This window comes from Cavia porcellus, unplaced genomic scaffold, assembly GCF_034190915.1.
Source record: "Cavia porcellus strain 051 isolate PalLab524CR breed Dunkin Hartley unplaced genomic scaffold, mCavPor4.1 scaffold_4, whole genome shotgun sequence".
Taxonomy (NCBI): Eukaryota; Metazoa; Chordata; class Mammalia; order Rodentia; family Caviidae; genus Cavia; species Cavia porcellus.
The window spans coordinates 56,861,140-56,888,109 of NW_026947487.1; the positions used below are offsets into that span (position 1 = coordinate 56,861,140).

Genomic DNA, 26,970 nt, shown 5'->3' on the forward strand with positions numbered 1-26,970 from the left:
AAACAAATTCTGTCTACTCTAAGGTGGTTGTCCCAACTTCTGAAAATTTAATTTACAGATGTTCCTATGGTAACTCTATTCTTAGTATGTTTTATTCTATACATGTCAGAAAAATGTCTACCTGTTATCTATTCATGTCATACAAACATTTTGGCACCGAATGAGTGTACAGGTAGCAATGTCAGTGTGTTTATCTGAGAACTGGACTTCGGCCAGTAGAATACTGCATTTATTCATTGCTATGCATATGTACCTGCTGTGCTTTAACATTATGATAAGTCCAGGGGATCAAAGATGAACATGACATCTTTTCTGTTCTACATAATGGGCATTGGGATCCAGCCAGGAGATAAACTGATGACCAGCAGATAGTCTGTGCCTCTGTAGAGCTTACAGCTCAGTGTCTGCTGTGGAGGCCATTTTCAGCTAGCATGACCAAAGAGCAAGGGCACAGGGCACAGGGCACATCCTTCACCTGCCGGATGGAGGGGGCGAGTTCAAGGAAGGCTTTCTAAAGGAGGAGGTTATTGGCATTGAGCTCTAAGTGGAAGAGGACACTAGACACTTGAAACACCAAGACAGCTGATAACCTTTCAGGAGTCCAGTTTGAGAGGACCATGAGGGATGTTCGCAGAGAAGGGCAGAGACAGGGCCAGGCTGGGAAGGGACTGTTAGGCACCCTGAAAAGGTGGTTGAATTTCATCTTGTGGGCTGGTGGCCCCAGAAGGTATTAAGCATTACTTGGTTAGGTCTGGATTTTGTATGTATCACTTAGGCCTTAGTGTGGAGGATGTGTTGGAGACCAGTAAGGTTGGGTGTTGAGAAATCAGTTAGATTTTGGAAAGTTAGATGTCTAGGCAGGAGGTAACATTTATGAGTGGACAGCTTCTCCAGGGAAAGAGATGTTATGAAATTGATGAGCATCCTCAGATGTTAGAAAGGGAAGGACCCTATGACTAACGACATTAAAAAGCAGAGGAACTATAGCAGGGTAATAAGGGCATGCACGAAGCTTAGCAAAATGCTGTTATATTTTGGAAGGGGACCCTGGAGGGGGAGGTCTAGTGAGAAAACGTGTACTCAGTGAGAGCCCAAAAGTTGGTTTGAGACACTGATAGAATATCCATACAAGAGGTTTGGAACTCACAAGTAATTCTTTCATATTGGTGTATTTCTTTTTCCTCTTAAAGGCAAATTTCTTAAGAACTTTTTTCTTTTATTGTGTGTGTGTGTATATAGCTCTAATGTCCTATGCAAAGCAAGTCTCAAGATAATACTGTTCAGTATTCTCAGGCAACATTTGTTTTGAAAAAGATGAAGGTCCAGAAGTATATGAAGGAAAGAAAGAGAAAGAATACTCCTAACTGTTCTCTAAATAGTATAGAGAATTAAGTATAGGAATTTCAAATTGTGAATTTAAATTTAAAGAGAGAAGAGGATGAAATAATTCAGAGAAAAAAACCACTTAAAGGGTTTATATTTTTGGAAATTTGATGAACATGGATTACAACATATATTTAAATGGTCATTATCAGGTTTTGATGGAGTGTTACATCAGTTCTTCCACAAATACTTAATACCTAGTAAATTCTAGGGGTTGGGACAGCATTGATCTTAAGAGTGCCAACCGCAGTAGCCATGAACCTTCCCTCTGGGATTTTAGTCTAGCTGGTGGCTTGAAAGTCTATAATGTGGCTTTGTATGATATTCCTGTTGGTATCTGGTTAATGTAATCATTGAATAATGATTTATATTTCTTAAAAATCTTGTAACAATAAACGTATAGCAAGGCCCCCCAGAAGGTATTGCAATGTTCACAGATGAAAAAACAAAAAGATGAAAGGGAGGGAGGGTCCAGTGCTCTCCTGACTTGCTGGCTGTTGAGATGGGCAGTGGATTTGTTCTGAGCTAGGAATAGGACCAAATATGGACAGTAGTTCTTGGTTATTCCAGAGCAGCTAACAGTTAGACTTATGACTTTATGAAGTCATGACTTACGAACTCAAAAGGGTAGAGGCAAAAATAGATATTGAAAACACAGGTTTTAGAGTTAGAAGGGTGTTGGAACCTTGAAACTTTCATTTTGAAAGCCATCAAATCTGCTAAGATGAACTAATGTAGATTTTAAATTGTACCATCAAATGACATCACTTCTGAGCCAACACAATACATTATGTTTCTATCATCTTTTCTGTGCCCAACCTCATCTCTGTCCTTCATTTTTTAGGGGAATGGGTATCACTTCTGTCTGTATAGTCATTTTTTCTTTTTGCATTTTCTCTTGAATTTGTTTTTGTTGTTTTGAGATAGGGTCTCACTGTGGAGCTCAGACTGGCCTCAAAGTCACCATCTTCCTGCTTCCTCCTCCCAAGTGCTGCAATTGCAGGTGTGTACCATTGTACCTGGCTCCTCTGTAATTTAAAATGTACTGTTTTCATTATTTTTCTCAGTGATCGAGTTCTAATCAGCCTTTGTAGACTCATCCTTCACTTGGAACATTTGCCTCCTCAGCTGCTGAGCTTGTGGGAAGCTGTGTTTACAGAAATGTGTCTTCCCCTCAAATCTCTCCATTCTCCTTTCTCATTCATCCTGTGCCATCAGGTTGTCTGCTTGCTGCTGCTTATGGTTCCCAGCCCCCCCCCCCCATTTAGCCCAACCTGGTCACTGTTCTCTCAAGTCTGCCCTCCCATCCTCCCCAAGTCTACTCCTTAATCTGGCCCTTCTGTCGGAGAGACTGAATGGAGAAAGAAAGGTCTCTGTGCCCAGAAAGGCAACAGTCTTCCTTTTAATGTTGTCCAGGATCTGTGACAGAACACAAACTTTTTTTTATTAAAGTGGGCTTTATTTAGAGAATTTTTAGTTTTATACTAAAGTTGAGGAGATGGTACAGAAATCTCCTATGGATCACCTACCCAGCCTCTCCCATTTTCTACTCTCCAGATTGGTGTTTTGTAGGCTAATCAGTCAGCTGTCATTGACATCAGTCATCCAAACTCTGTGGTTTCCATTAAGGCTCTTTTTGATGTGTGCTCTCTAGATCTGGACAAAGGTATGGAGACTTGGATCCACTGTTGCGGTATCCTACAGAATCATCTCACTGCCTGTGTTAGTTTTTTTTCCTGATGCTGAGACAAAATAACACCCAAAGTTAAAGGAGGAAAGGTTGATTTTTCTCAAATACAGAGTGCTTCAGTCTAATTGGCTGGCTTCAAGGCAGAGTGGCATCACAGAGGAGAAACAGTTCATGGCAGGCAGAAGGCAATTTCCACCAACTGCGTACAGGATTGCAATTTCTTCACGTTTGCCAACATTTTATTTGGGGAGTGTTTTTTTGGTTTTGTTGTTTTTATAAAAACCAACCTAACAGGTAGTGATACTGACTTGCATTTCTTTGATGATTAGTGATGTTGAATATCTTTTCATATACAAAGTGGTTATTTGTTGTGTTCTTTGGAGAAATGTCCATTCAAGTCTTTGTTCCTTTTTAAAATTGAGCTACCTTTTTTTTTTTTTTGCTATTGCAGAAATTCTATATTTCTAAAATTAACTTCTTATGTGACATATGGCTTTCAGATATTCTCTGTCATTCCTAAGGTTGCCTTTTCGCCTTGTTGATTATTTCTTTGGCACTGCTGAAGTTTTTTGTTTTTTCTTTTTAATGCAATACTAGTTCTCTACTTTTGCTTTTGTTGTCTGGGCATTTGGTGTTATATCTTTTTTTTTTTTTTTTTTTTTTTTGGTCTTTTTCCTTTTTATCGGTACCGGGGATCGAACTCACGACTGCCTGCTTGCAAGGCAGGCGCTTATGCCGCTGAGCTTAATCCCCAGCCCCCATTTGGTGTTATATCTGTAAAATCAATGTCATAAAACTTTTCTCCTATATTTTCTTAAGGTTTGGGATCTTATATTTGCCTTTAATTCATTTGAATTAATTTTTGCTTATAGTGTAAGGATTAAATTTCATTCTTTTGGGACTGGGGATTTAGCTCAGTGACACAAGTATTTGCCTGGCAAGTGCAAGGTCGTGGGTTTAATCCTCGGTAGCAAAAGAAATAAATTTAATTTTTTTGCATGTCGATATCTAATTTCCTATTATCTTACTAAAGAGACTGTCTTTACCCTATTGTATATTCTTGGCAACATTATTGAGGATCCATCAGCCATGTAAGCATGGGGTGATTTTCCATCTGTATATATCCTTTAGTGAGATGTTAAAGTCTTTGATCCATTTTTTAAATTTTTAAAAATCAGACTGCTTATTTTCTAAACTCATTTTATTTATTTATTTAGGTACCAGGGATTGAACTCACAATCTCGTGGTTGCCAGGCAAGTGCTTGTGCCACTGAGCTGTATCTCCAGCCTGATTGCTTGTTTTTTTATTGATGAATTTTGAGATTTTGAAATATATTTTGATTAATAGTTCTATAATATTGATATTCAAGCGGATATATAATTGACATTTCTATAGACCACACTCAACAACAACAAAATACATTCTTCTCAAGCTCACATGGAGCATTCATTAAGACAGAGTACATCAGATGATGTCTAGGTATTTTTCCTAGTTGGTGATTTGTCTTTTCATTCTCTCGACAATGTCTTTCACAGAGTAGAAATTTTTAATCCTAACAAAGACCAAATTATCAGTCCTTTATTCCATAGATTATGCTTTTCTATTGTATGAAGTCATTGCCAAACCAAAGGTTATCAGAATTGTCCTGTGTTATTTTCTAGTTGCTTTATGATTTTCCATTTAGGTTTATAATTCGCTTTGAGTCAGGTTTCCTTAAGAATGTAAGATATGTGTATTGTTTACATGTGAATTTTCAGTTGTTCCAACACAGTTTCTTACAAATACTCTATTTTCCTCCATTACATTGCCTTTGTTTCTTTGTGTGGATCACTTCACTCTATTTATGTGTGTCTATTTATTTTCTCTTCTGTCCCATAGATTTGCTTATTCTGTCCCAAATTTTCTCTTCTGTCCCATAGATTTGCTTATTCTTTTACCAATAGCACAGTGTTGTTCTTACTGTACATTTATGGTAAGTCTTGAAGTTCAGAGTATCACTCCTCCAACTTTGTTCTTCTTCAGTATTATGTTGGTTATTCTGAGTATCTTGTATCTCCACATACCTTTAGTGTTTTGATAGGCACAAAATAACTTGCTGTGATTTCATTTCTTCTCTAGGTCAAATTGAAAATAACTGACATCTTAGCAGTATGAAACCTTCCTATCTATGAACATGGAATACCTCACTACTTATTTCATTCTTGATTTCTTATATCAAATTTTTGGACTTTTTCTTACACATATCTGGTACATACTTAGTCTTCATGTGTTACTTTTCTCTCATTGCTGAGACAAAATACTTGATGGCCACATTAAAGAGGGAAAGGTTTATTTAGCTCACAGTTTGTAGAAGTTTCAGTCCATAATGAGCTGGCTCCATGGCAGGATGGCATAATTGAGGGACAACCATTCATGGCCACAGAAGACAGCAAAAGCAACCAGAGCAAAAGGAGGGGAAGCAAACCTAAGTTCCTCCCTTGTATTAAAAGCAGGCTACCTGTCCTGGTGCAGGTGTATCACTCACATCTCCTCCTTGCCCTCTTACACCGGCTCAGGATGTTTACAAGTGACAGGACCCTGGCCCTTTGCTGAGTCATTTAGTTAAACTTCTAAACTTCTCAAGTTGACACAATGAACAATATCCTAAAGCAGTAAGGGCATGTCCTCTATACTCTAGGATGCAGACCTGCTGAGTTAATCAAGTTTCTAGACTTCTCAAGTTGACACAATGTATCAACCATTACACTTGAATCTGGAGAATTTTAATGTAAATAGTATTATACTTTTCAAATTCTGCTTGTTCATTGCTAGAATGTAAGACAGCAATTGATGTTTGCTTCTTACCCTTCTATCCTTTTCTATAGTTTTTATTTTCTGTTTTTGTTCATTCTTTCCTTTTCGTTTTACATTTAACTTGCCCTGATTTTTTTTTAACTTTCCTAAGGTTGAATATAGATTCTTGGTATCATATCTTTTTTCTTTCTAATATACTTATTCAATAACTTTATTGAATAATAACTTACTCAATATAACTTTATGTGTGTTCCACAATTCTTTAAGATAGCTGGAGATTGAATCTATTGGTTTTGCACTGAACACACTCCAAAGCCCTTTTATTTTTTGAGGCAAGGTCTTAGTAAATTGCTAAATTACCAAGACTGGGTCCAAACTGGCAATCTGTCATCCCTCAGGTTCCCAGGATGCTGTTAAATTTCTCTTACATTTCTTCTTTGGACTGCATGTTATGTAGAAGATTATTGTTTAATCTCCAGGTATTTTAGTTTTCCTGCTATCTTTTTGTTAATACTTCTAATTTAATTATATTATGTTCTGAAAGTAGATATTGTATGATTTATTTTGGGGGGTTTTTTGGATTTTTGTGTGTGTGCCAGGGATCAAACTCATGACCTCATGCTTCCCAGGCAGGCGCTTATGCCACTGAGCTAAATTCCCAGCCCCTATGATTTGTATTCTTTTAAAATTTTAAGACATGTTTAATGACTCAGGATGTATTCTCTCTTAATTAATGTTCCACATGAGCTTGAAAAGAATGTCTATTCTATTGTTTTTGGCTATAGTCTATAGATGTCAATTATATTCAGTTGAATACTGACTGGTATTGAAGAGCTAAATTTTACTTTTACTGATGATCTGCCTGTGGGATCTGTCCATTTCTAATAGAGATATGTTGAAGCTGCCAACTGTAATACCATATCCATCTGTTTCTCTTTGCAGTTCTATGCATTTTTTCTCATGTATATATTTGACTAATGTCTTATACATTAAGGATGTTTGTATTTTCCTGGAGAATTAACCCTTTTATTATTATGTAGGGTCTGTATAAATCCCTGACAACTTTCATTGTTGTGAAGTATACTTAGTCTGAAATTAATATAGCTACTTTCACTTTTTTGATTAATGTTATCATGGTGCATCGTTTCTCTGTTTTTTTTTGTTTTTTGGTTTTTTTTTTCCATTTTTGGTTACACTGGGGATTGAACCTAGGGTCTTCACACTGAGTTCCTCAGCCCTCCCCCCCCCTTTTTTTTTAAATTTTGAGGCAGCGTATCATTCAGTTTTTCAAGCTGGGCTTGAATTTGGTGATCGCTCTCCCTCAGACTCCTGGAATACCGGGATTACAGACATATACAGCCACGTCCCCTCCATCTATTTTCTTAAAGTTCCCAGGTTGTCATGGTAAATTTTTTTAAAAGAGCACTACAGTGGGTGTATAATGTCCACATTTATTTTTTAGGAGGATTTCTGTAGATGAATTATTTTTTTTCAGATCCATTTTATTCATAGATGAAAAGAAAGAAAAAAAGAAATACAACAAAATTTTGAAGTATATCAGTTGGGGTAACAATGGTACATACATTGCACATTGCCGTCTCCAGATCATTCACCCAGAGCACAAGACATCTGCCTTCAATTGTCCAAACAGTACCAATACAAATCTTTCTCTTCAGAGAAATCAGTAATATAACTCTTAACTACTTTTATATACATATACATACACATATAAATTTTTTCTTTCAGCTTGTCACACTAGTGAAGCAATATGCTGTTTACATATGTGTGTCTTATTTCACTAACAAGTATGTTCTCAAGGTGCATCCATTTACCTGTAAAAGTGTCCAGTTTATCATTCTCTGTGACTGAGTAGTACTCCAGTGTATGAAAATACCACATCTTTTTTTGTCCATCCCTCAGTCAATGGGCATTTAGGTTGTTTCCAAGATCTGGCTATTATAAAATGTGCTGCTATAAACATGGGTGTGCATGTATCACTGCATGATGCTTTTAATTCTTTTGGGAAGATACCCAGAAGGAGAATAGCTGGGTTGAATGGGACCTCTAATCCCAGTTTTTCTGAGGAATCTCCACACTGATTTCCACAGTGGTTGTACCAGTCTGCATTCCCACCTCAGTGGAGAAGGGTTCGTTTTTTTCCCTGAAACCCCTCAAGCCTTTGTTACTGGTTGATTTTTTGATCCTGGCCATTCTTTCTGGGGAGAGGTGGAATGTCAGTGTTGTTTTAATGTGCATGTCTTGAATGACTAATGATGTTGAACATTTTTTCATGTATTTATTTGCTGTTTTATTTCTTCATCTGGAAGTGTATATTCATCTCAGATGCCCATTTTTGGGCTGGATGTGTAGATGAATTATTTATTTTAATTTTCTGAGTTTTATTATATTATGCAGTGTGTACTTAACAGAAAAACAAAATATTAATAAAATATTAAATTTGTAACATGTAATGAGTGTTTTGAATAAATATATTTTCAACATCAACTGTTTACTTGCTTACAAAATCTAAAAAATAGCAACAGGTATATATTCTTATGTGAACTACAATGAAAATACTTATAAATCTTTTCCACAGAAATAATGTTTATTTGAATTATACCTAAGGTGATCTTCACACATGAAAACCACATGTTCCATATACATGTATTGCTTACACTAATAGCACATGTGTTTTGCTTTCTTGTCTTTTTTGACAGGTCATACTTATCACCTCTTTTATCTTCCTGATGTATCAGGAGGCTTGTATTATATTATGTGATATATATACTTAGCAAGAAAATAAAATCAATAAAATAAAATATCAAATATATACAGAGTGTTTAGAATAAGCATAACCGTTTTCTACATCAACTGTTTGCTTACTGAATCTAAAAAATAATAAATAAATTCCTATATGAAATACAATGAAAATATAATCTATTCCAAAAATATCTTTACTTGGATTTTATCACACCTAAGGCAGTTTTTGCATGTTAAAACTGTGTTTCATACACAGGTGTTGCTTGCGTTGATAGTGCATGTGTTTTGTTTTCCCATTTTCTTTGGTAAGACATACTTGACATTTTGCTGGTTTTCCTGTTTTCTTAATAGGTTCTTAGGATGTTTCACCTGTCTGTGCAGCAGTCTGCTTCAGAATTCTTTGGGCAGATACATACTGTCTTCCTCTGTTGTAATTGATCATTTGTCAATTCCAGTTCCAAGCCTCTAAGGAAATTTCTCTATGATATTTTGTGCTTGTTCATACCTGACACATGTAGGATTATGTAAAACACCAGCTTTGCCCCCCACTTTGTTTCAAGTTACATCATAGTTGCATAGATGCATAACTCATCCTTAGTATCTCCTCTGCCTTTCATTTTGTTGTAAGTGTAACTATTTCTGGCCTCATTTGTGTTTAAGTCTCAGGGTCAATTTTTTTTTTTTTTTTTTTTTTTTTGAGACAGAATCTCAGTATGTCATCCAGGGTGGTCTTGAACTCACTATGTAGTACAGGCTACCTTGAACTCAAGGGACCCTTCTGGTATTATAGGCATATACCACCACTCCTGGCTTCACTATCAGTCTTTTCCATCATGGTGTAATAGCAATACTGATTTGTTTTTCTTTGCCATATATGCCAATGTTATGTCTTTCTGAAATTCAAAGATTATCCTATATATTGCTCTATTGTGAACTTGCAACTTTTTTTTGAGTAATCTCCACTTTGTTTTTATGAATAGTTTCTGTACTGGTCAACTGGTTTTTTTTTTTTTTTTTTTTTTTTTTTTTTTTTTTTTTTTTTTTTTTTTTTTTTTTTAGCAAATGTAATGTCAGTGGATACCTAGTGAACCAATGGTTGAATGGGACCTTTGGTTACTTTTTGAGATACATGCAACAGACCTGTTGTAAAAATCATACAGTTTATTACTGCAAGAATAAAGATCTGGTGGCTGGTAGCCAGGATAAATTTTTAAATTTAAGATGTAAAATGTCTTTACATCTACCAGAACATATATATTTTTATACCATCATTTGGCTATTGCTGAAAGCTAAAATAATCACAAAATGATGCAAGTTGTCCAGGTGTCATGTATTTGGATGGCGTGTAAACTGCTTTGACAGTTAAAGAGTTTTCAAAAAAAAAATGAGCAAATAGCGGCCAAGCTATTAGATTGTTTTGTTTCTTGGTAGGTCTTTTCATCATCAAAACATAGGCAATTTTGAAGGAAACCAAATCTCTTGAGTGCCATTGCTCTAAAAATCTCAATGCCACATCTGTCACTTTGCTTCTGGATACTGACAATTAGAAAGATAAAGTCTTTTTTTTTTTTTTTTTTTATCTTTTTCCTTTTTATCAGTACCAGGGATCGAACTCACGACTGCCTGCTTGCAAGGCAGGCGCTTATGCCACTGAGCTAAATCCCCAGCCCCAGAAAGATAAAGTCTTACTATAAATATTTTTAGTCCAGGTAGTGAGGTGTCATGATAAATATATTTTTGAATATTACTATTAGTACATATAGAATGCTTTACCTGTATTTCATTATTAGTGTATTTTACTTGTATTTCATTATTAGTGTATCCACTGACATTTTGTAGCATACCACCCGTTACAATTTCCAGCATGAATGGCAACGTTGGCACTCCATCCAATGGGTTTCACCCCTGGCAAGCACCTAATAACATTTTCTAACCTAGTTTTAATATTGGATCATTCAAGTATACATGACCATCTTAGAGCATTTTGACTAGTCAAATATTTATTTACATTACTGTTTTCTTCTTCATCTGAATCCAGGTCTTCATTCTGTACTTCCCTATCTGTCGTATCTTGTTCCATCTCACTATAACAACTTTGGCTTACATGATCCAAGTCATCATTGGTAGCCAAATTACCTGATGACTCACTTCCAGCCTCCTCACAAAGTTGTAAGAACAGATTTTCACACAGCATTATACTGAGTTGGGCTAACTCCGTAAGAAAATTTTTTAAAAAAATTTACTGAAACAAATCATAAGTTCACAAAAATGTAACGTGACACTTAAGGTGGGCAAAACTCACTGCGTGTACTTTAACACACCTAGAAATATCTTGCTGTCCATTTATCAGTCTATGATAAAATTAAAAAAGCACACAAAATGAAAGCATTTAGGATTGTATACCAAGAATATAATTTTGTATTTTACAAAAAACTCCCTGCAACTGGTATAGTTTGGATCTAAATGTCCCCCCAAAGCCTTTGTGTTAAAGGCTTTGTCCCCAAGGTGGTGCTATTGGAAGGTGGGAGAATCTTTGGGATGTAGGTCCTAGTGGGGATCCCTTATGTCATTGGGCACAGATGACTTTTTAGTAAGGATTGAAGGACCCTGGCTCTTTCTCCTCTTCTTTTTGTTCCCTGGTTTGTAATGTAAATGGCTTGGCTTTGCCATGCTGTCTCACCATAATGTGCTGCCCCACCCCAGACCCAAAGCAATGGGATCAACCAATCACATACTGCAATTAAAACTATAAAGTAAAGCTTTTCTTCTTATAAGTCATTATTTAAGGTATTGTGCTTTAGCAAGAGCGGTTAACTGATACAACAGCAGATTATAATTTAGAAACAGAACAAAGCAACCACCACTACAGATAGAAACGACATGGGACCAGGAGGTGGTCAAGAGAATGATCATTTGAGTGATGATTTGGGAAGGAAAGCAGACCTTCATGCAGTTGTCTGGATGTTCCCTAACACCCAGGGAAGTTCATATTATCTGGGTATACTTGGAAAGATAGATAATTAAAGATTCTGTAATACACATAGTGAGTAAAGCACAGATGTTTCCCACTTTATTACCTTACCCTTGACGTCAGAGGGACTGGCTAAAATGAGATCTGATTGTGTCATGCCCTTACTTAAATTCTTCAGGAGGACCTGCTGCCTAATACTTCTCAGCTTCTCAGAACCATTCACAAGATCACCACTTGAGTGGTGGACTCAGCCAGCTTCCTTCCATACTCCCAGTCTGGACAACCTTCTCTGTTTTCCTAGAGGATGTGTTTCTTGGCAAGATCTCATACAACTTTTAACATCTTCCTTGGCTTTTGTTTATTGTTTGTTTTTGATCTTGAGGGTGGAACTCAAGGCCTTACACATGCTAAATGTGTGCTGTGCCTCTAAGGCCACATCCTAGCCAAAATCTTTCTTTTTGAGACTTGCCTACATTTGAAATCAAAGGCTAGACCCAGAAGCTCAATCAGTGTTGTGTAAATATAGAACAAGAAAGGAAATTTATAAGCTAAGCCACACTTAAGATAATTTCACTGTGTGCATCTTCATTGGACATTTCACAGCTGAAAAGAGGGATGTGTCTTAAACTTTGTCTTAGTTACATTTGGTCATTGATAGAACAAAATACCCATGACCTACAATTTAAAGAAGGGAGAGGTTTATTTTGGTCATCTGTTTAGTCCATGGTAGGCCAGCTCCAAGACAAGAAGAGATGGTGAAAGAGCTTGGGCAGAGAACTGTTCGTGGCATGGAAGGGAATTAAAGGAGAAGGCTGGGAGAGAGATATAGCCTTGTAGGCTGTGCCCCTAGTGATCCACCTCTTCCAGCCAGACTGTACCTAGTAACAGCATGTCAGCTGTAAACCCTCTAATCAAGTCATCTCCCAAAATCCCCTCCTGTAATCACATGACTCTTTGGTCGGACATCTAAGTATGAACCATAACATACCTTTAGTCAGGAGTCAATATCAAATAATGCAAGATCTGGCCTCTCAGCGTATGAGTCTGGTTAGGTGAGTGTCTTAGTCATTTTCTCACCACAGAGGCTCAGTATTGCACACCCACAATTTAAAGGATAAAGGCTAACATTTTACAGGAATTTCAGTCCATAAACAGTGGCTCCGTGGCAAGAGAGCATGGTAGAGAAGCCTAGCAGGGGAGTAGCTGCTCATATCATGGCAACCTGGAAGCAGAGTCCAGGGAGCAGCCAAGGAGAGAGCTGCTGCCTTGCAGAGCGTGCCCACAATGACCAAGCTCCTTCCCAATCTCACATTTAGCTATGCACTATCAGTGGGCTTATCCATTAGTGATCATCCCACCCTTTTGATCCAGTCACCTTCCCAAAACACAGCATATGAGCACATGAGGAGTTGGAGGGACATCATGCTATAAACCATGACAATGGGTGTTGATAGGGGCAAGGCTGCTTCAAGTGGGGTCTGGGGAAGTAGTTTTCCAGAATGGAGGATATTCGCAGAGATTCATACCCTTCTCAGGTAGAGATGTTGTGCAGAAGGGATTGGTCAACTTTGTCTCCAAAGAACCACATAGTGAATATTTTGCGTTTCTTTTCCAGGTAGTCTTCCCTGTGACTGCTTTGTCATTGTAGTCCAAAAGCAACCATAGACAAAGGCACATGACTGTGATTTAGTGACACTTTTACAAGTGTTCCAATAGCATTTGTTATAGACTGGATTCCAAAGGAAAACGAATGTCATCCTTCCTCTGCTCTGCCTCCTAACAGCCTATTACAGATCTCACTGAGTTTACCATTACAGTTCTTAAATCCCCAGATCTTTCCTCCCTCAAAATAGCATAAACAATGAATAATCGCTTATTCACTCATTAGTTGCAGAGTCTAAGATGTCCTTTGATGGTACAGTGGAAGCTGTTTAGACTTTCCTGTGTCCTGTATTTATAAGATCTTTAACCCAGTTTGAGAAGGATTAATACTACTAATATTGTTCATCTTTTTTTTTTTTTAACTGTGGCATCCAGACTTTGTAAACTACATTTGAGCTCAACAGTAATTTATGGAGCACCTATATCTTTACAATGTAAAAGTTGAATCAGAATGGTATATTGCTCAGCTTTCCATTGCTAGGACAAAGTACTTGACATTTACGGTCTAAACGAGAAGTTTATTTTTGGCTCACAGTTTGAGAAGTTTTAGTCCCTGATCAGCTAACAACAACACAAAAGCATCATGGCAGAAAAGTGTATTGGAGCAAAGCCGCTTCACTCATGGTACCCAGGTACCAGTGAGTTGGAAAAAGCCAAAGAGGAAGGACAGTCCTCAGGGGCATGTCCCCTTGACCCACTTCCCCTAGGTAGGCCCCAACTCTGAATAGCTCATTCACCTATGAATTTATCAGTGAGTTAACTCATTCATGAGGTTAGTGCCTTCCCACCTCAGCACTTCTCCATGAATCTCAATCCAATCAATTGATGATCAAGGGGAACCATCACAGATGAGAGGGCATATTAATTAGTTGGTCATCACACAGATGCATACACTGTTTGTTATCCTACAGCTTTTCCCCATGAGTGTAATGTGTGTAAGTTTTCTGTTTCAACCTCTCTTCTCACCATTTATCTTGGGACATTTATTTTTTTTTTTTCATTTTGAAAGGCCACTTTGAATAAATTTATTGTCAATTCTAGAGGGGACTGGCTTATTTTAGTTCATTCTAATGTTATATACTTTTATGCTTGAGTTATTTACTGTGAGTTTAGTTATTGACCTATTTTATTTGTCATTTTATAGCACACATATTTTCAGTGGAGACGCTTAGGCTCAGCTATATTTAGTTATACCACAGTACATTAGCCATAAAACTATCTACAGTAAAACCACTATAATCTGAAACTCTAGGGAGTGGATTATTCAAAGTAGCCAAGTTTTAAGCATTAATATTAACTATTTGCGTTGGAAATCTTTTTGTAATATGCTTACTTCTTAACCTGGAAACAATGTATGAAGTCTCAACTTTGACAGTAACTCATGGTTATCTGTAAATCAGCGCTCATGAAATGACTTAAGTATTTTGTTTTAGTTGTTTGTTGTTAAATTGTTTTAGCTCTCACTGGAATTACTTAAAACACTTCTGTGTTACTGATTGCTGCCAGCTGCATTTTTCACTGGCCTTATCTTGTAAGTCTCCTTCTGATTTTCAGATCTCTGCTGTTAAGCTTCTGCGGACGTGGAGATCACTTAGTGGAGCTTGTTAGAGTATGGCCAGAGCATGGAAAGGCTTCCTCAGGGCACTGATAGTCAGACTCTGAAGTCATGTATTTACTTACAAGCAATTCTGGTCCCTCTTTGGAGTCTTAGTCACCAGTGTGTGAGTTTTAAGTCCTGCACAGTGAGAAGGAAGAGCTGTCATCCTAGCTCCTCTGTCCTTCCTTCTCCTCTCAGAACTCTGCAAAGGCTGCTTCCAGCCAGGTCAGGAAAGCTCTGGGGCCTGAGTCACAGACCAAAGGGGACTAGTTGAACACAATCCAGAATAAAACAGCAAGTTTAAAATAGACCTTATTTTAAGTGTGTAAGCTTTTTATGGCTATATAATACATACCCTTATAAACCCCTCTCCTCTCATTTGTAGTGCTGGGGATCATACGTCTCACACATATAAGGCAAGCACTGTACCACAAAGCTACACCACAGCCCATCCCTTCTCTTCATCCTATTGTTTAAATAAACCTTAAGCATATGTTCTTTTGGTTTGTACTTCACTAGGACTAAAGCTAAAGCTTTCATTTAAAAAAACAAAAACTATCTCTGTATAAAATTGCAAAGCCCATAATAATTGCAATTTTTGTTTTTGACTTACTCATCATTTTAGATGCACTATGTTATGGCCTGTGCCTAAACTTTCTCTCAAAGCCTCATGCAGTTATTGGAGAGGCTTTTTCAGAGATGGCTGGATCTAGTGTGTTTGGCATTGGAATTGATTCATGATATGGTGCTAGAATCTAGGGGACTAGGATTATGGGTATAAGTGCGACCTGCCTAAAATAGCCTGGATAAAATATAAGAAATAGAAAGCTATGGTCATCCCTAGTTGTTTTGCTACTTCCTGCCTACCATGAACTGATTCTTCTCTGCAATGCCACCCTGTCTTGGAGCCAGCCAGTTATGAACTGCAACCTCTGCAAACTGTGACCTAAGTGAACTTTCATCCTAACTTGGAGTAGTGGGTATTTTGTTTCAGCAACAAGAAAAGTAACTAAGATACATTATGTACTGTTCTTTACTGTACCCAGGTTCTTAGCATAGTACCAATGAAAAAGGCTTTGATGAAAGTGCCAGCAGATGAACCTTAGACCTGAGCTTTGGGGTCTTGCATATTGTGTTCCACCTTCTCCATTGTCTATAAAGAGTGAGATAACTTTTTCTCATCGTGGCCTCAGAACAATACTTTTGTCATAACCAAGAGGCCAGAGGTGCAGAGATATAGAGTGACTCATCCAAGATCACCCCACTCGCAGGTTTGGGCCTGTATCCTCTACTTCCAATGCCAGTGAGTTTTCCAACTAGTTCTAGTTCTTATCTTGTGGATGATAAGATCTAATTCTGACTGTGTAGCCGGGGGTTGCCAGATCTTTTGAGTACATGGAGTCTCAGGTCACATAGACAGAGGGAGGAGAACTTGATCACAGGGCATGTGACCCTGAGAGAGAAAAGGCTCATCATCCTGTTGCCCCTGGATAGGACTGAGACTGCCCATTGGATATTCAACAACCAACTCCAGCTGGCCAAGTGCATGCAACAATTTAGGTTCATTGGTACTAAATATAGTGGCCTTAATGTTCTAGTTTTTTTAGAGAACTAAGGTATTATTATTATTATTTCTTTTTGATACAGGGGATCGAACTCACAACCTTGTGCTTGCCAGACAAGCACTTGTACCGCTGAGCTAAATCCCCAGCCCAGAACTAGGTATTATTTTGCTTAGTTGTGGTTTGGTCACGTGTTAGTAGTCACTTAATGAAAATGTTTTTTAAAACTAGGTACGTGTTTGGTAATAAGTTCTTAATTTATTCTGATCCAATTCTTAATACAGTATATGTATTGCTTATTTTGAAAGGATAAATTCTTTTGCTCTTAGATTTTAAAATATAGGTACTCTTTGGGTTTGAAAAACAGTCTTTGTCAAAAATAATTGATATTCACTTATAAATTCTATAACTTATTGGTTTTAATACTTGTTAATCCTTCCCAGCAGCCCTCTCCCAAAAAAGTGTTAATGAGAAAATGTATTTGGCAAATTTTTTGATGCTCTATTAAGATGTTACTTTCAATACAGATTAATTGACCCTTCAAAAATTTACATTTTTCTTTGTATTTATATGTAGGTATGTGTATTTGCTGATGGACCTCAGATTGCTTTGTGAAAAGTCAACTCAACCCCAGAATTCTAAAATGTCCTCATTATCCTCTTTAGTTTTAAAAGAAAATCAGAAATTTAGGCTGATCTACTTATATTCAGTGACTGGTGCTACTAAGTTAATCCTGTAATTAGATTCATTTCTTAAAGATGTTTCTATAATCTTAGAAATATTAAAGATTTAAACTCTAAAGGTTGGTATGGAAATGATTAAATTTTCCCTATTATTTCCCCCTCTCTCCCAGAGTGATTAATTTCACTCTCTGTGTCTTACTCCATGATCCATTATGCGTCTGCTGAGACGCCTTGTTCAGTAAAACCTGTTTAGGGGATCATCTCTGTTAGACAGACAGCTGCCGAAAGGACATTCACTTCTGTGAGCATGGATTTTAGATTATGGCCAATCAAGACTCAGAGCTGGGAGAACACCTGTCAGAGACGTTTTTCTACAAGAAGATGGTCTCTTTAATCACATTTCATTCTCCTTCAGGAAAAAAGTTTATTTTAAAATGTGGCATCTGCTTTTTTGATTCATTGTTTTCAGCTGAAACACCAATTTGGAGTTGATTTATGACGTCTTTCTATGGTGAAATCACAAACTGTAACAAAGTGTTTAAGAAAGGAGGACTTTCCCAGACATTTGTTTTGGGGCTTTCTCTTTTAGAAAAAATTTTCTATGATTTTATTTTTGAGCTTTTCTGTATGAATAGAATTAATGATAGGAATTCTTTCAAGCAAACTTTCGAGTTATTTGAACTAAACTGTGAAAACATGTGATAGAATCTGGGGAACTTGCCTATGTTGAAATTTGTTACGTTTGTCTGTGAATAATGCAAAGTATTATTGATACTGACTGCTGTTTAGAGAAACTGTGCTTGACTTTGAACTTGGCTCTAATTGGAGGCACTGCTAAATACTCAAAGCATAGGTACTTTCTCACATCTGCAAACTATATTGAGTGTAACTATTAGAAGACAAACTTCATTTTGCAAACTGTAATTTAGTGGTATAACAGTGTGCAGAACAGAATATCAGTTAATTTTCAAAACATTTTATTCTACACCAATTAGCTGAGGTCCTGGAGGGCAAAATGACAAGAGGTTACTCGTTCACTATGTATTTAATTAATTGAAAAATGCTCAAATTGCTTTTACAGTTGTTATTAAAAAGTAGAATCAGTGTTGCCAGTGCTCAACCATAATTGGAACCCCAGGGAATTAAATATTTAGCATTAGTAATGTAACAGCACTTAGGACACAAATTTCTATTTTCGTAATGAAAGCTATACACTGTGAGTGCAGGAGGCTGAAACGACAGCTGTGACAAGTGAAACGGCCTGGGATATTTCAATAAGACACCTCATTGGACAGCAAGTCTTACCACATTACCCGTTTGTAAGAGATCTGCAAGTTTAATTCCCAGTAGAAACCCGTTACCCAAGTATTTAGATTTCTAATTGCATGCAGGATGAGCAGTTGGGCAAATGTCTTGCCATAAGTGGCTGAAACATATAGTGCTTTCTAAATAATCCTATATAAGTTCATGCCTTTGTCAATTTAAAAAGAGCAGGACTGTCGGGGAATAAAGATCTTGTTTGTTTTAAGTTTAATTGCATTTTAAGCATACAAGCTTTCAGTGCTACAATGAGAAAAGTTGGATATTGGGCTCTAATGAACTGCAGTGGTAGACAGCTAGGGACCCTAAGGGATTCACTCCGTAAATTAACTGGATAAAAGTACTTGCTTAGGATATAGTTGATGGCTGAGCTGTTCTTAAAACCCAGTTATAGAGCTGTCTCTCACTCCTGTTTTCATTCTAAACAGGCCCTGTAGAGATTTTAACAGCCGCCTGTTACAACTGTTCAACTTGTCAAAATGTATTATATTATGCTACTAATAAATAGTATTAAAGGATATTTGCCTTCATTTTTCCTTTTCAGAGGGGATCAGGTTGATAAACACAACTGGCTTACATTGGCCTTATTTTTAATTTGTTTATGTCATCTAAAGTGATATTGAAGGCCCATGGTTTGAGTTTGCAAACATTACTTTCCTGGAGATGTAAAACTTAGCAAAATATTATGTACATTGGAAATAATGAATGGCCGACTATTTACTATAGAATGTTTGTTCTTCAAGATGTATGACTTTCACATTCTTAACCTACCTCTGAAGTATTTGAAAACCCATCACTAATTGATTCTTTGAAGCACAACTAGACTAATTCCTTTACAAGTCTTTCTTTTCTTAGAAAAAAGATATAATTTCATAATATTTTTTCTTACCACTGTCCCTATTTTTTGGATAATTTATTCTAATTGACCATGATTTTTTAAATCTATTTTTAAACAGAGTGAAGAATATTAAATAATCCCTTTAAAAGAAAAATACAGTTTATTTAATCAATTCTCCCTTTAAATCAAAGTTGGATTCTTTGGCCCTATCCAACTTCCTTGCTTGGTGGTTAACTTTGGTGACAGTTTATAGTCTTTCTATAACATTTTTGTGTGCATACACAGAATGTATGCTTGTATGGGTGTATGTGTGTATCTAGTGAAGACCAAAATTCAGAGAACTCCGTAAAAACCCGTGACTTGCTTTTTTTTCTCACTTAATTTATTATAGAAATCTTGCTATATTGGTGCTCCAGATCATCCTCATGCTTTTTAATGACTAATTGTTATTCTATGTCTTAAAGGTACAAAATTTATCCATCTGCCATCTATTGATGTAATTCATGGCATTCCAGTTTTGCTGTGGCAGGTGATGCTCTGGTGAACTTCTGTGTAACTGTGTACGTTGCTAGCACATGCAAGTGAGCATCTTTGTGCTTATGTCATAATACATACACAATCACCATTACTGAGAGAATACTCTGCATGGGCATTATTCAGAACACTTTGTGTGTAATAACTTATTCCATCTTTACAATAATTCAGAGTTAAGATGTATTATTGTCATCTCTTTTTTCATATAAGGAAACTGAGGCTCACAGAGCTTAACTTCCCCAAAGCTGCATTGTGAATAGTCAGCAACAGGACCTTTGTTCAACCCTGATTTGGCACATCAGTGTCTGTGCTTTTAGTGAACATTTTGTGTCTAGAGAAATACTTTTTTTTAAAAACGTGTAACTTATCTTTCATTATTAGTGAGTTGGATATTTCACATATTTATCATCATCGCATTTCTTCTGTGAATTGGACTGTTCATGTCTTTTGCTCATTTTCTTTTAGTATTGCCTTTTTGTCAGATTACAGAAGATTTTCATTGATTATGAATGCTGGTTCTCTAGGACATAAAGTACTGGTTGCTTCGTCTATTGCTTTTATCTTACTATTATTAACATGCTTTATGGACTGGGGTATAAGGAAAGCTTTCACCATCCAAGATTACAGATGTGTTTTTCTCCATCTTTTTCCACTATTTAATTTGTTTTCAAGTTTTTGCAAGTTTTCAAGGTTTTGCAAACTTTTGTGTGGTTTATTTGGAAGTGTGATGTGAATAAAAGTTATACCTTTCATTTTCGGGAACATCTCAGGTTTCCTCTTGTGAACTGTCCCGTTCATTTTATTCCATGACCTAAAAAATGCCGAGTCTAATGCCATATTCCACCTGTATGTTTCCAGGTTTCTGAGTCTTTGGGAGTATTCTGTTTATGGAATATTTATTCCTAATCCTGAAACATCCCATTTTTTATCATTGTAAAAGTAAGTTTAGGCCAGGTATTTAGCTCAGTGGCACAAGTGCTTGCCTGGCAAGTACAAGGTCATGACTTCAATCCCCAGTACAAAAACAAAGTAAGTTTAATTCTTTTTAACGTTTAAGAACTACTCAGGTACTCTTAAACTATGAAAGTGATACATATTTGTAAGTTAACAAGTACAGCTAGTTTAGAGAGGTATAAACTTGCAGTGGGCAAAATAATGTCCAAGTCCTAGCTCAAAGTTACCTATGAATACACTACATCACTAGCTGCAGAAGAAATTAAGGTCACTAATTGCTCTGGATTATCGAGGTAAATCTAATGTCCTTAAATGCATGAGAGGGGGAGCAGAGTTAGTGTGAGAAGGATGGAACATGAGAAAGACTCAGCTCAGCCTTGCTGGCTTTCCACTCAAAGGGACAGAGCCATGAAACAAGCAGTGAGGGCGGGCATTGGTTACCGTAACAGGAAGGAAAAAACAGACTGTCCTCTGGGGCCAGGTTGGGAAGCAAACAGAGCTCTGCCGCCACCTTGACTCTTGCCGGGAGAAATGCTCCAGACCTGTAAAGCAGCAGCACTTTGTATAGAAAAGAATAAAAGTATAAAATTATAAACCATTCAGTTATGAAAGGTAACAAAATCAGGATATAGAAAAACTCTTGGACACAGTTAAAACTGAATTTAATGGATAATTTGTATTTATTGAAAAATCATGAGAGGTGACCAAAATAAAATAGGTATTCAGTCAAAAGACCCAGAAAGGATCAATCATAAAAGTATGGCAAAATGAAAGGAAGAAATAGGACGGATGGAGCTCAGGTCCCACTATCCCGAACATGGAACCTGGAAACAGAAACAGCAGAATCAGGAAAATCACACACACACACACAGTCCCTCACCCATCCTCAAGTGGACAACAAAGTCAGGAAAGGTCCCCTCCCACCCTGTCCCTCTTTTCTCCCTTGACAGCCCTCGTGACAGGTGCCCCAGAAAGAAGGAATATTGTAGAGCTGTGCTGAAAAGAATCTGAACACAGGCCTTACAAAGTGTGCCTCAGTTTATTACAGGCGATCTTCCAAATCATAATTGGGCACAACTGTGTACTTTTCATCAAATTGAAGCATAAAAATGTACAAGTTCCTCCTGTTTCTTTGATTCTTCAGTTCTGAAGGCCTTGTCATCACTTAAAACTATTATTTAATACTTTTTTTTTTTTTTTTTGTACTAGGGATCGAACTCACAACCTTGTACTTGCCAGGCAGGCACTTATGCCACTGAGCTAAATCCCCAGCCTTGATTAAATACATTTGTATGCTTTTTTTCTTACTAATTTCTCTTTTGACATAGTGGCTTTTGCCAGAAACCTTATGATGAGTGAGGAAATTTTTTAAAAAAGCATTTCAGTGATTAATGTTTTTGGAGGGAGAGAGAGAAAGACAGGGACAGTTTCCCCACACCCTCCCCCCAATTAGAAAATGGATCTGTATGATTTCTACTTTGAATAATATGTTGTGATTTCCTTTGTAGTTAAATGCTTTAAGTTTTATAAACATTCCACATGTGTTTAAATGAAATATGCGTTCTCTGTTTAGGAAAGTGTCTGAAGCCTCCTCATCAAATCAAGCAGTTTCTAGTCCCTTGAAATGTAATGTGCTGCTGCATGTATGCAGTGAGTAGGTGCTCAGTACGTACTCACTTGTAGAGGGTATGGGTTTGTCATAAAGGACAGACTCAGGAATGGAGACTCAGACACGTCCTGGCTGGCCCAGCAAGGAGACTATAAACAGTAGCCTAGTAATGAGATCACTGGGTGTATTTTTGTTTGTTTTTGTTTTATCTCATGTCAGGTAAAAGAAACTAATGAGACTAAGTTTCTTAATTACCTGTCATTAGTGTAGAATTAATAGCATGAATTCCAAGGAAAGAAACCATGTAGAGAATGTGGATGAAGCAATTTGATTCATAATGCATTTATTGCCCATTTATTAAATGTGAGTAGCCTGGATGTTGTGAGATGCATTACTTCCAGGATGTGGCTAACTAATGGTCATTTTGTAACACACAGCTGAAATGAATCTGCGAGGTTCTGGGTGTAGAAGGTCCGCCTCAGGATTGTTGCCAACAGCATGAAAAGACAACTGCAGGGGAAGATGGGGTGCCGTTGATTCTCCTGGAGAAGCTTGTCACGCTGGTGTTCCTGATGTGAACTCAGCTGTTATCACTGGAGGAGCTCAGGTCCTCGCTGTCGCAGGATGGCTGTGATTCTTTTCAGGAGAGCTTTGGGCCTTACCTTGAGCATTGCTTCTTGGCTCCAGTGCGGATTCCTCAGCCTCCTGGCACAGGTCCTTTATCTCACTAGCCCAGACTCTAGCCTCCACTATGGACCTTTGGGGCCTCCCAGCACAGATCCTTGATACAGACTTGCATGACACATTGTCATGGGCTCTGGGTCTCCAGCTGGACTCATAGAGGATGTTGCCATGTGCTCTACACTTCCAGCCGGACTTGTGGACAACATTACTGTGGGATCCAGACACTCAGATGGATTCCTTGGGTCTTTAGTGTGTGGACAGATCTCCTGTACTCTTCTACATTTGACTTTTTGAGGTTTATTATAAAATAAACCTATAAATCATGTGTCCTCTATTAATCTTTTCCCTTATAAACCCTGACTACAACACAAGATTTAAGTATAATACGTGTTTTGAACTCAAATCACAAGACATTTTTCTTGCCCCTCCCCCCTCAGCTCCCATGGTTCCTGAGGTATTCTGCTTAAATGGTTATGTTTTGATCTGCGCTGTTTCGTTGTTATGCCCTCTTTTATCTCAATCTCCACTCCATTATTTACTTTTTTATCTTTATCCTTTTAATCAAAGGAAAAAAATAGCAGGATATATTATAGTAACCCACTTTGACTTTTCATTACCTTGATTTAAAGCCCTGTATTACTCTCACCATCTGGTTTTTAACTGATGTTCCCCTATTCTGTTTTGCTGGATAGTATCAGGTTCGAAAGTTTAGGCATCAGCTGTGAAGATAATGAGATTAATTATGACGCCCATTCTTGTTGACTTTTATCTACTTTTGAAGACCTACAATGTCTCCAATGTTTTGGTTTTGTCGGTTTTATTCTTTACTGCTTTGTTCAATTGTATTATAACTAACGATATAGGCAATTCTATTAGAGATAGCGGGAGGCATTATGGTAACCATTGTTGATCACCTTGTATTATGTTTTTACATTATCTATTATGTCCACCCTTTTGACTTGACCGATTCTGTTCTGTTATGTCACATTTGGTTTTACTCTCTTCCAAAAAAGTAATAAGAACCGTGGGAGCAATGAAACCTAAAATGTGTAACAGTCATGGTACAAAAGAGAGGAAAAGAAAGTGCTCCAAACTATATAACTGCATGTATATTTAAGTGTATAAGATAGAAAATGATATCACAGAGTTTTATTGGATCAATGAACAGAACTGTTTGCAGTATCATTGATGGAATGTCCACTTTACAAGCTTTAATTTTGTGACTTGAACAATTATTTCTAAGATGACAATATGTAATCCATTAACTAGTGATTTCCTACTGTTCATTTTTTTCTGTAAATCTGTATAACTTGTACCCTTTCTCTGCTTTTTTTTTCTTTTCTCCTTAAATAAAATTTAAAAAAAAAAAAAAAAAAAAAGAAAGATTATGGAACGGAAGGAACCCACTGAAGTAACTATATCTCATATCCTGGGGCTGTTTTGCAAACTGCCACATGTGGCCCAGTGTATTAAGTCACTAAACATTTCTGCTTGCTGGCACCACCAGTGGGCCCTCACCTCCTACAGAGCTCCTTTAGGCTTCAAAACACCTTGCCAGGCTGTGGAAAGAAGGGAACGGGAGAGGGCCTTTACTTAACCACCTGTACTCACGTTCCATATGGGACCTTTCTGGTTATTAAAACCATGTAAGAGACAAAGGAAAGCGGAATTCGAGGCGTTTCTCCAGAAAGTCTGATATTTGAATGAGATTGCATTCTCCTAGAAGCAGTATTTTTAAAAGCATAACTAACTATAATTTCATATGGGAACATACAAATGTCTGAGGATGTCAGTATGCTGATAGGTTTAGGAAGGGCCTTTGCACTGGGCTGTATCCCTGTATCTTTATTTTGAGACAGGGTCTTGCTGAGCTGCTACATTGTCAGGCTGGTCTTGAACTTTGGGGCCCAGAGTACTGAGATTAAAAGCCTCTGGCCTTTAAATTTTTTTTTTTTTTTTTTTTGCCTATTCTGTTAAGAGTTTTCAGAATTGAAGAGTTTTTAAAGTCTTCTACATAGTTTTTAAAAATAAGCCATCATAAGCATTATTTTGTTCTGCTTTTATATTTTGGAAGAAATTTTTAAGACATATAATTAATTACTTTAAATCTGCAAATTTTGGCAGAATTTTAGGACGGTACAAAAGGTTACTGCATAAGCAAAACTACTCCAACAAGCTTAATAGAAATGTGATCATAATTGGTTAGATTAAGTGAATTGAAGTAGCTGATTTGTAGTCTAAAATGTAGTCAGATATGCATTGTATTGTGTACAAGAACTACAATACCAAATTTTATATGGTTGTGCTAATGCCTATAAGCCCAGCACACTGGGAGGCTGAGGCAAGACTATTGAAAATTTGAGTCCAGCCTGGAAAATTTAGTGACTTTGTAAGACCTTTTTCAAAACAAAACAAGGGCTGGAAATGTATATCAGAGTTCAAACCCCAGGTTCAGTCCCCTAGCACTGCAAAACAAAGCAAAGTCAAACCAAACTAAGCCAAAACCAAAAAAACACTATAATGGTATGTTTATTACACTAGGAACTTACTCTGTTCCTGCTGCAGTGATACAGACAGTGCCTTGAATAAGGCTTATTTGTGATGATCTTGGGAGAAAAGCCTCCCTTTCAACAACACCTTCCTGCCTTTTGTGGTTTTCCCAAGGTGATGCCAAACTTGGTTTTAGTCAGTTTCTCTCTCACTGTCTTTCTCTCCTAACCCATAGGGTGGACTGTGGTGGGAGTTGAGCTGGCAGTTTTTGTGTAGAAAGCTATTTGACCCATTTGGGGCTTACTCCTGGAGTCTTGGACTTCTCAGCATCCTTCCTGAGATAACCACTTTGGAAGCAATTGCTGCTTTGTTGGTCATTTGCAGTGGCTTTCCATCGGGGGTTAGTTGACTGCTGCCACACAGCAACTCACTCTTGTAGAGCTTAAGTTCGTAGTATAAAAGAAAACCATATTTGAGCTTCTGGTATTCATACATTGCCATCTATGCTCAGAATTTGTTCTGAGATCCTCCATAACAATGTGCATTTATTGAGCATTAAACAGTTTTGAGTGCACTAAAAATTGACCAGCTAAGGGCTTTGTTAGTGCAAAAGGTTTTCATTATGTTTTCAAACAACAAAGATTTTTATTATGTTTCATTATGGTTTCAAATAACAAAGATTAAATGTAAAGAAATATACCTTTAATGAAAAGCATTTATTTCTTTATAAATTCCAAATTGCTTACTTCCATAGGCTATTGAATGACCTCCAGTGTGTACAATCTTCTGATTCTCTAGGAGCCCTGTATTAAAAGATGGGGATCGCAGGAGCCCATTGGCCAATGTCCAGATGGGGAATGTACATCTTTTTTACTGCTGTTCTCTATATCCCAGGTGCCATCTCTATTCCATTTTAATGGCCTGTCTTGACTCCAGATATGACCTGGGAGCCATTCTTAGCCTAAGTGTCCAAGGAAATTGGTTAGAATTGGCCTGTGAGGTGAAATTTATGTGCCAGCTTAGACACAGGTAGTTTCATTCAAGGAAAACTCAGTGTACTGCTATTTTCTCACCCGCGCTGCTGTGTTTTGTGTATTCTGATTCTCTTTCCACCATGATCTTTGAGAATGACTTCAACATGCGTTGATACTCAAACTTCCAAAACTGTAATAACTACAGGAAAGTTTTCCAAAGTCACATGCAGTTCCAACATTGCCATATGATGAACAATTATAAAAGCTGATTTTTACCCAATGTTTGATACTTTGCTTGAAAAATATTTTGTCTTCTAAAGTTTTAGGGAAAAGTTAAAAAAGTTTCAGAAAAAATTTATTGATTAGAAACAGCATTTTAAAGATTGTTTTAATATCTCAGGACATGTTTCTTTAAGCTGAGACAAAGGAACAAAGGCTGTGTGTCCATTTGTATTCACAACTGAA

General features: G+C 37.2%; 1 protein-coding gene across 8 annotated transcripts in view; it reads left to right on the plus strand.

Annotated features, from left to right (window-relative positions):
- LOC106025187 (uncharacterized) overlaps positions 1 to 26,970 on the plus strand; it is a 58,229-nt gene that overhangs the window by 14,290 nt on the left and 16,969 nt on the right. For 3 of the 8 annotated variants that reach the window (XR_010046919.1, XM_013141271.3, XM_063247089.1), the window contains one exon: positions 22,795 to 25,861. The exons of the other annotated variants lie outside the window; for them this stretch is intronic. Coding sequence is in view for 2 of the 3 variants with exons in the window: in XM_063247089.1 (XP_063103159.1) it covers positions 22,795 to 22,859 (65 nt within the window). In the remaining variant the exon portion in view is untranslated. Of the gene's footprint in view, positions 1 to 22,794; positions 25,862 to 26,970 lie in introns of those variants that run through there. 8 annotated transcript variants of the gene reach the window in all.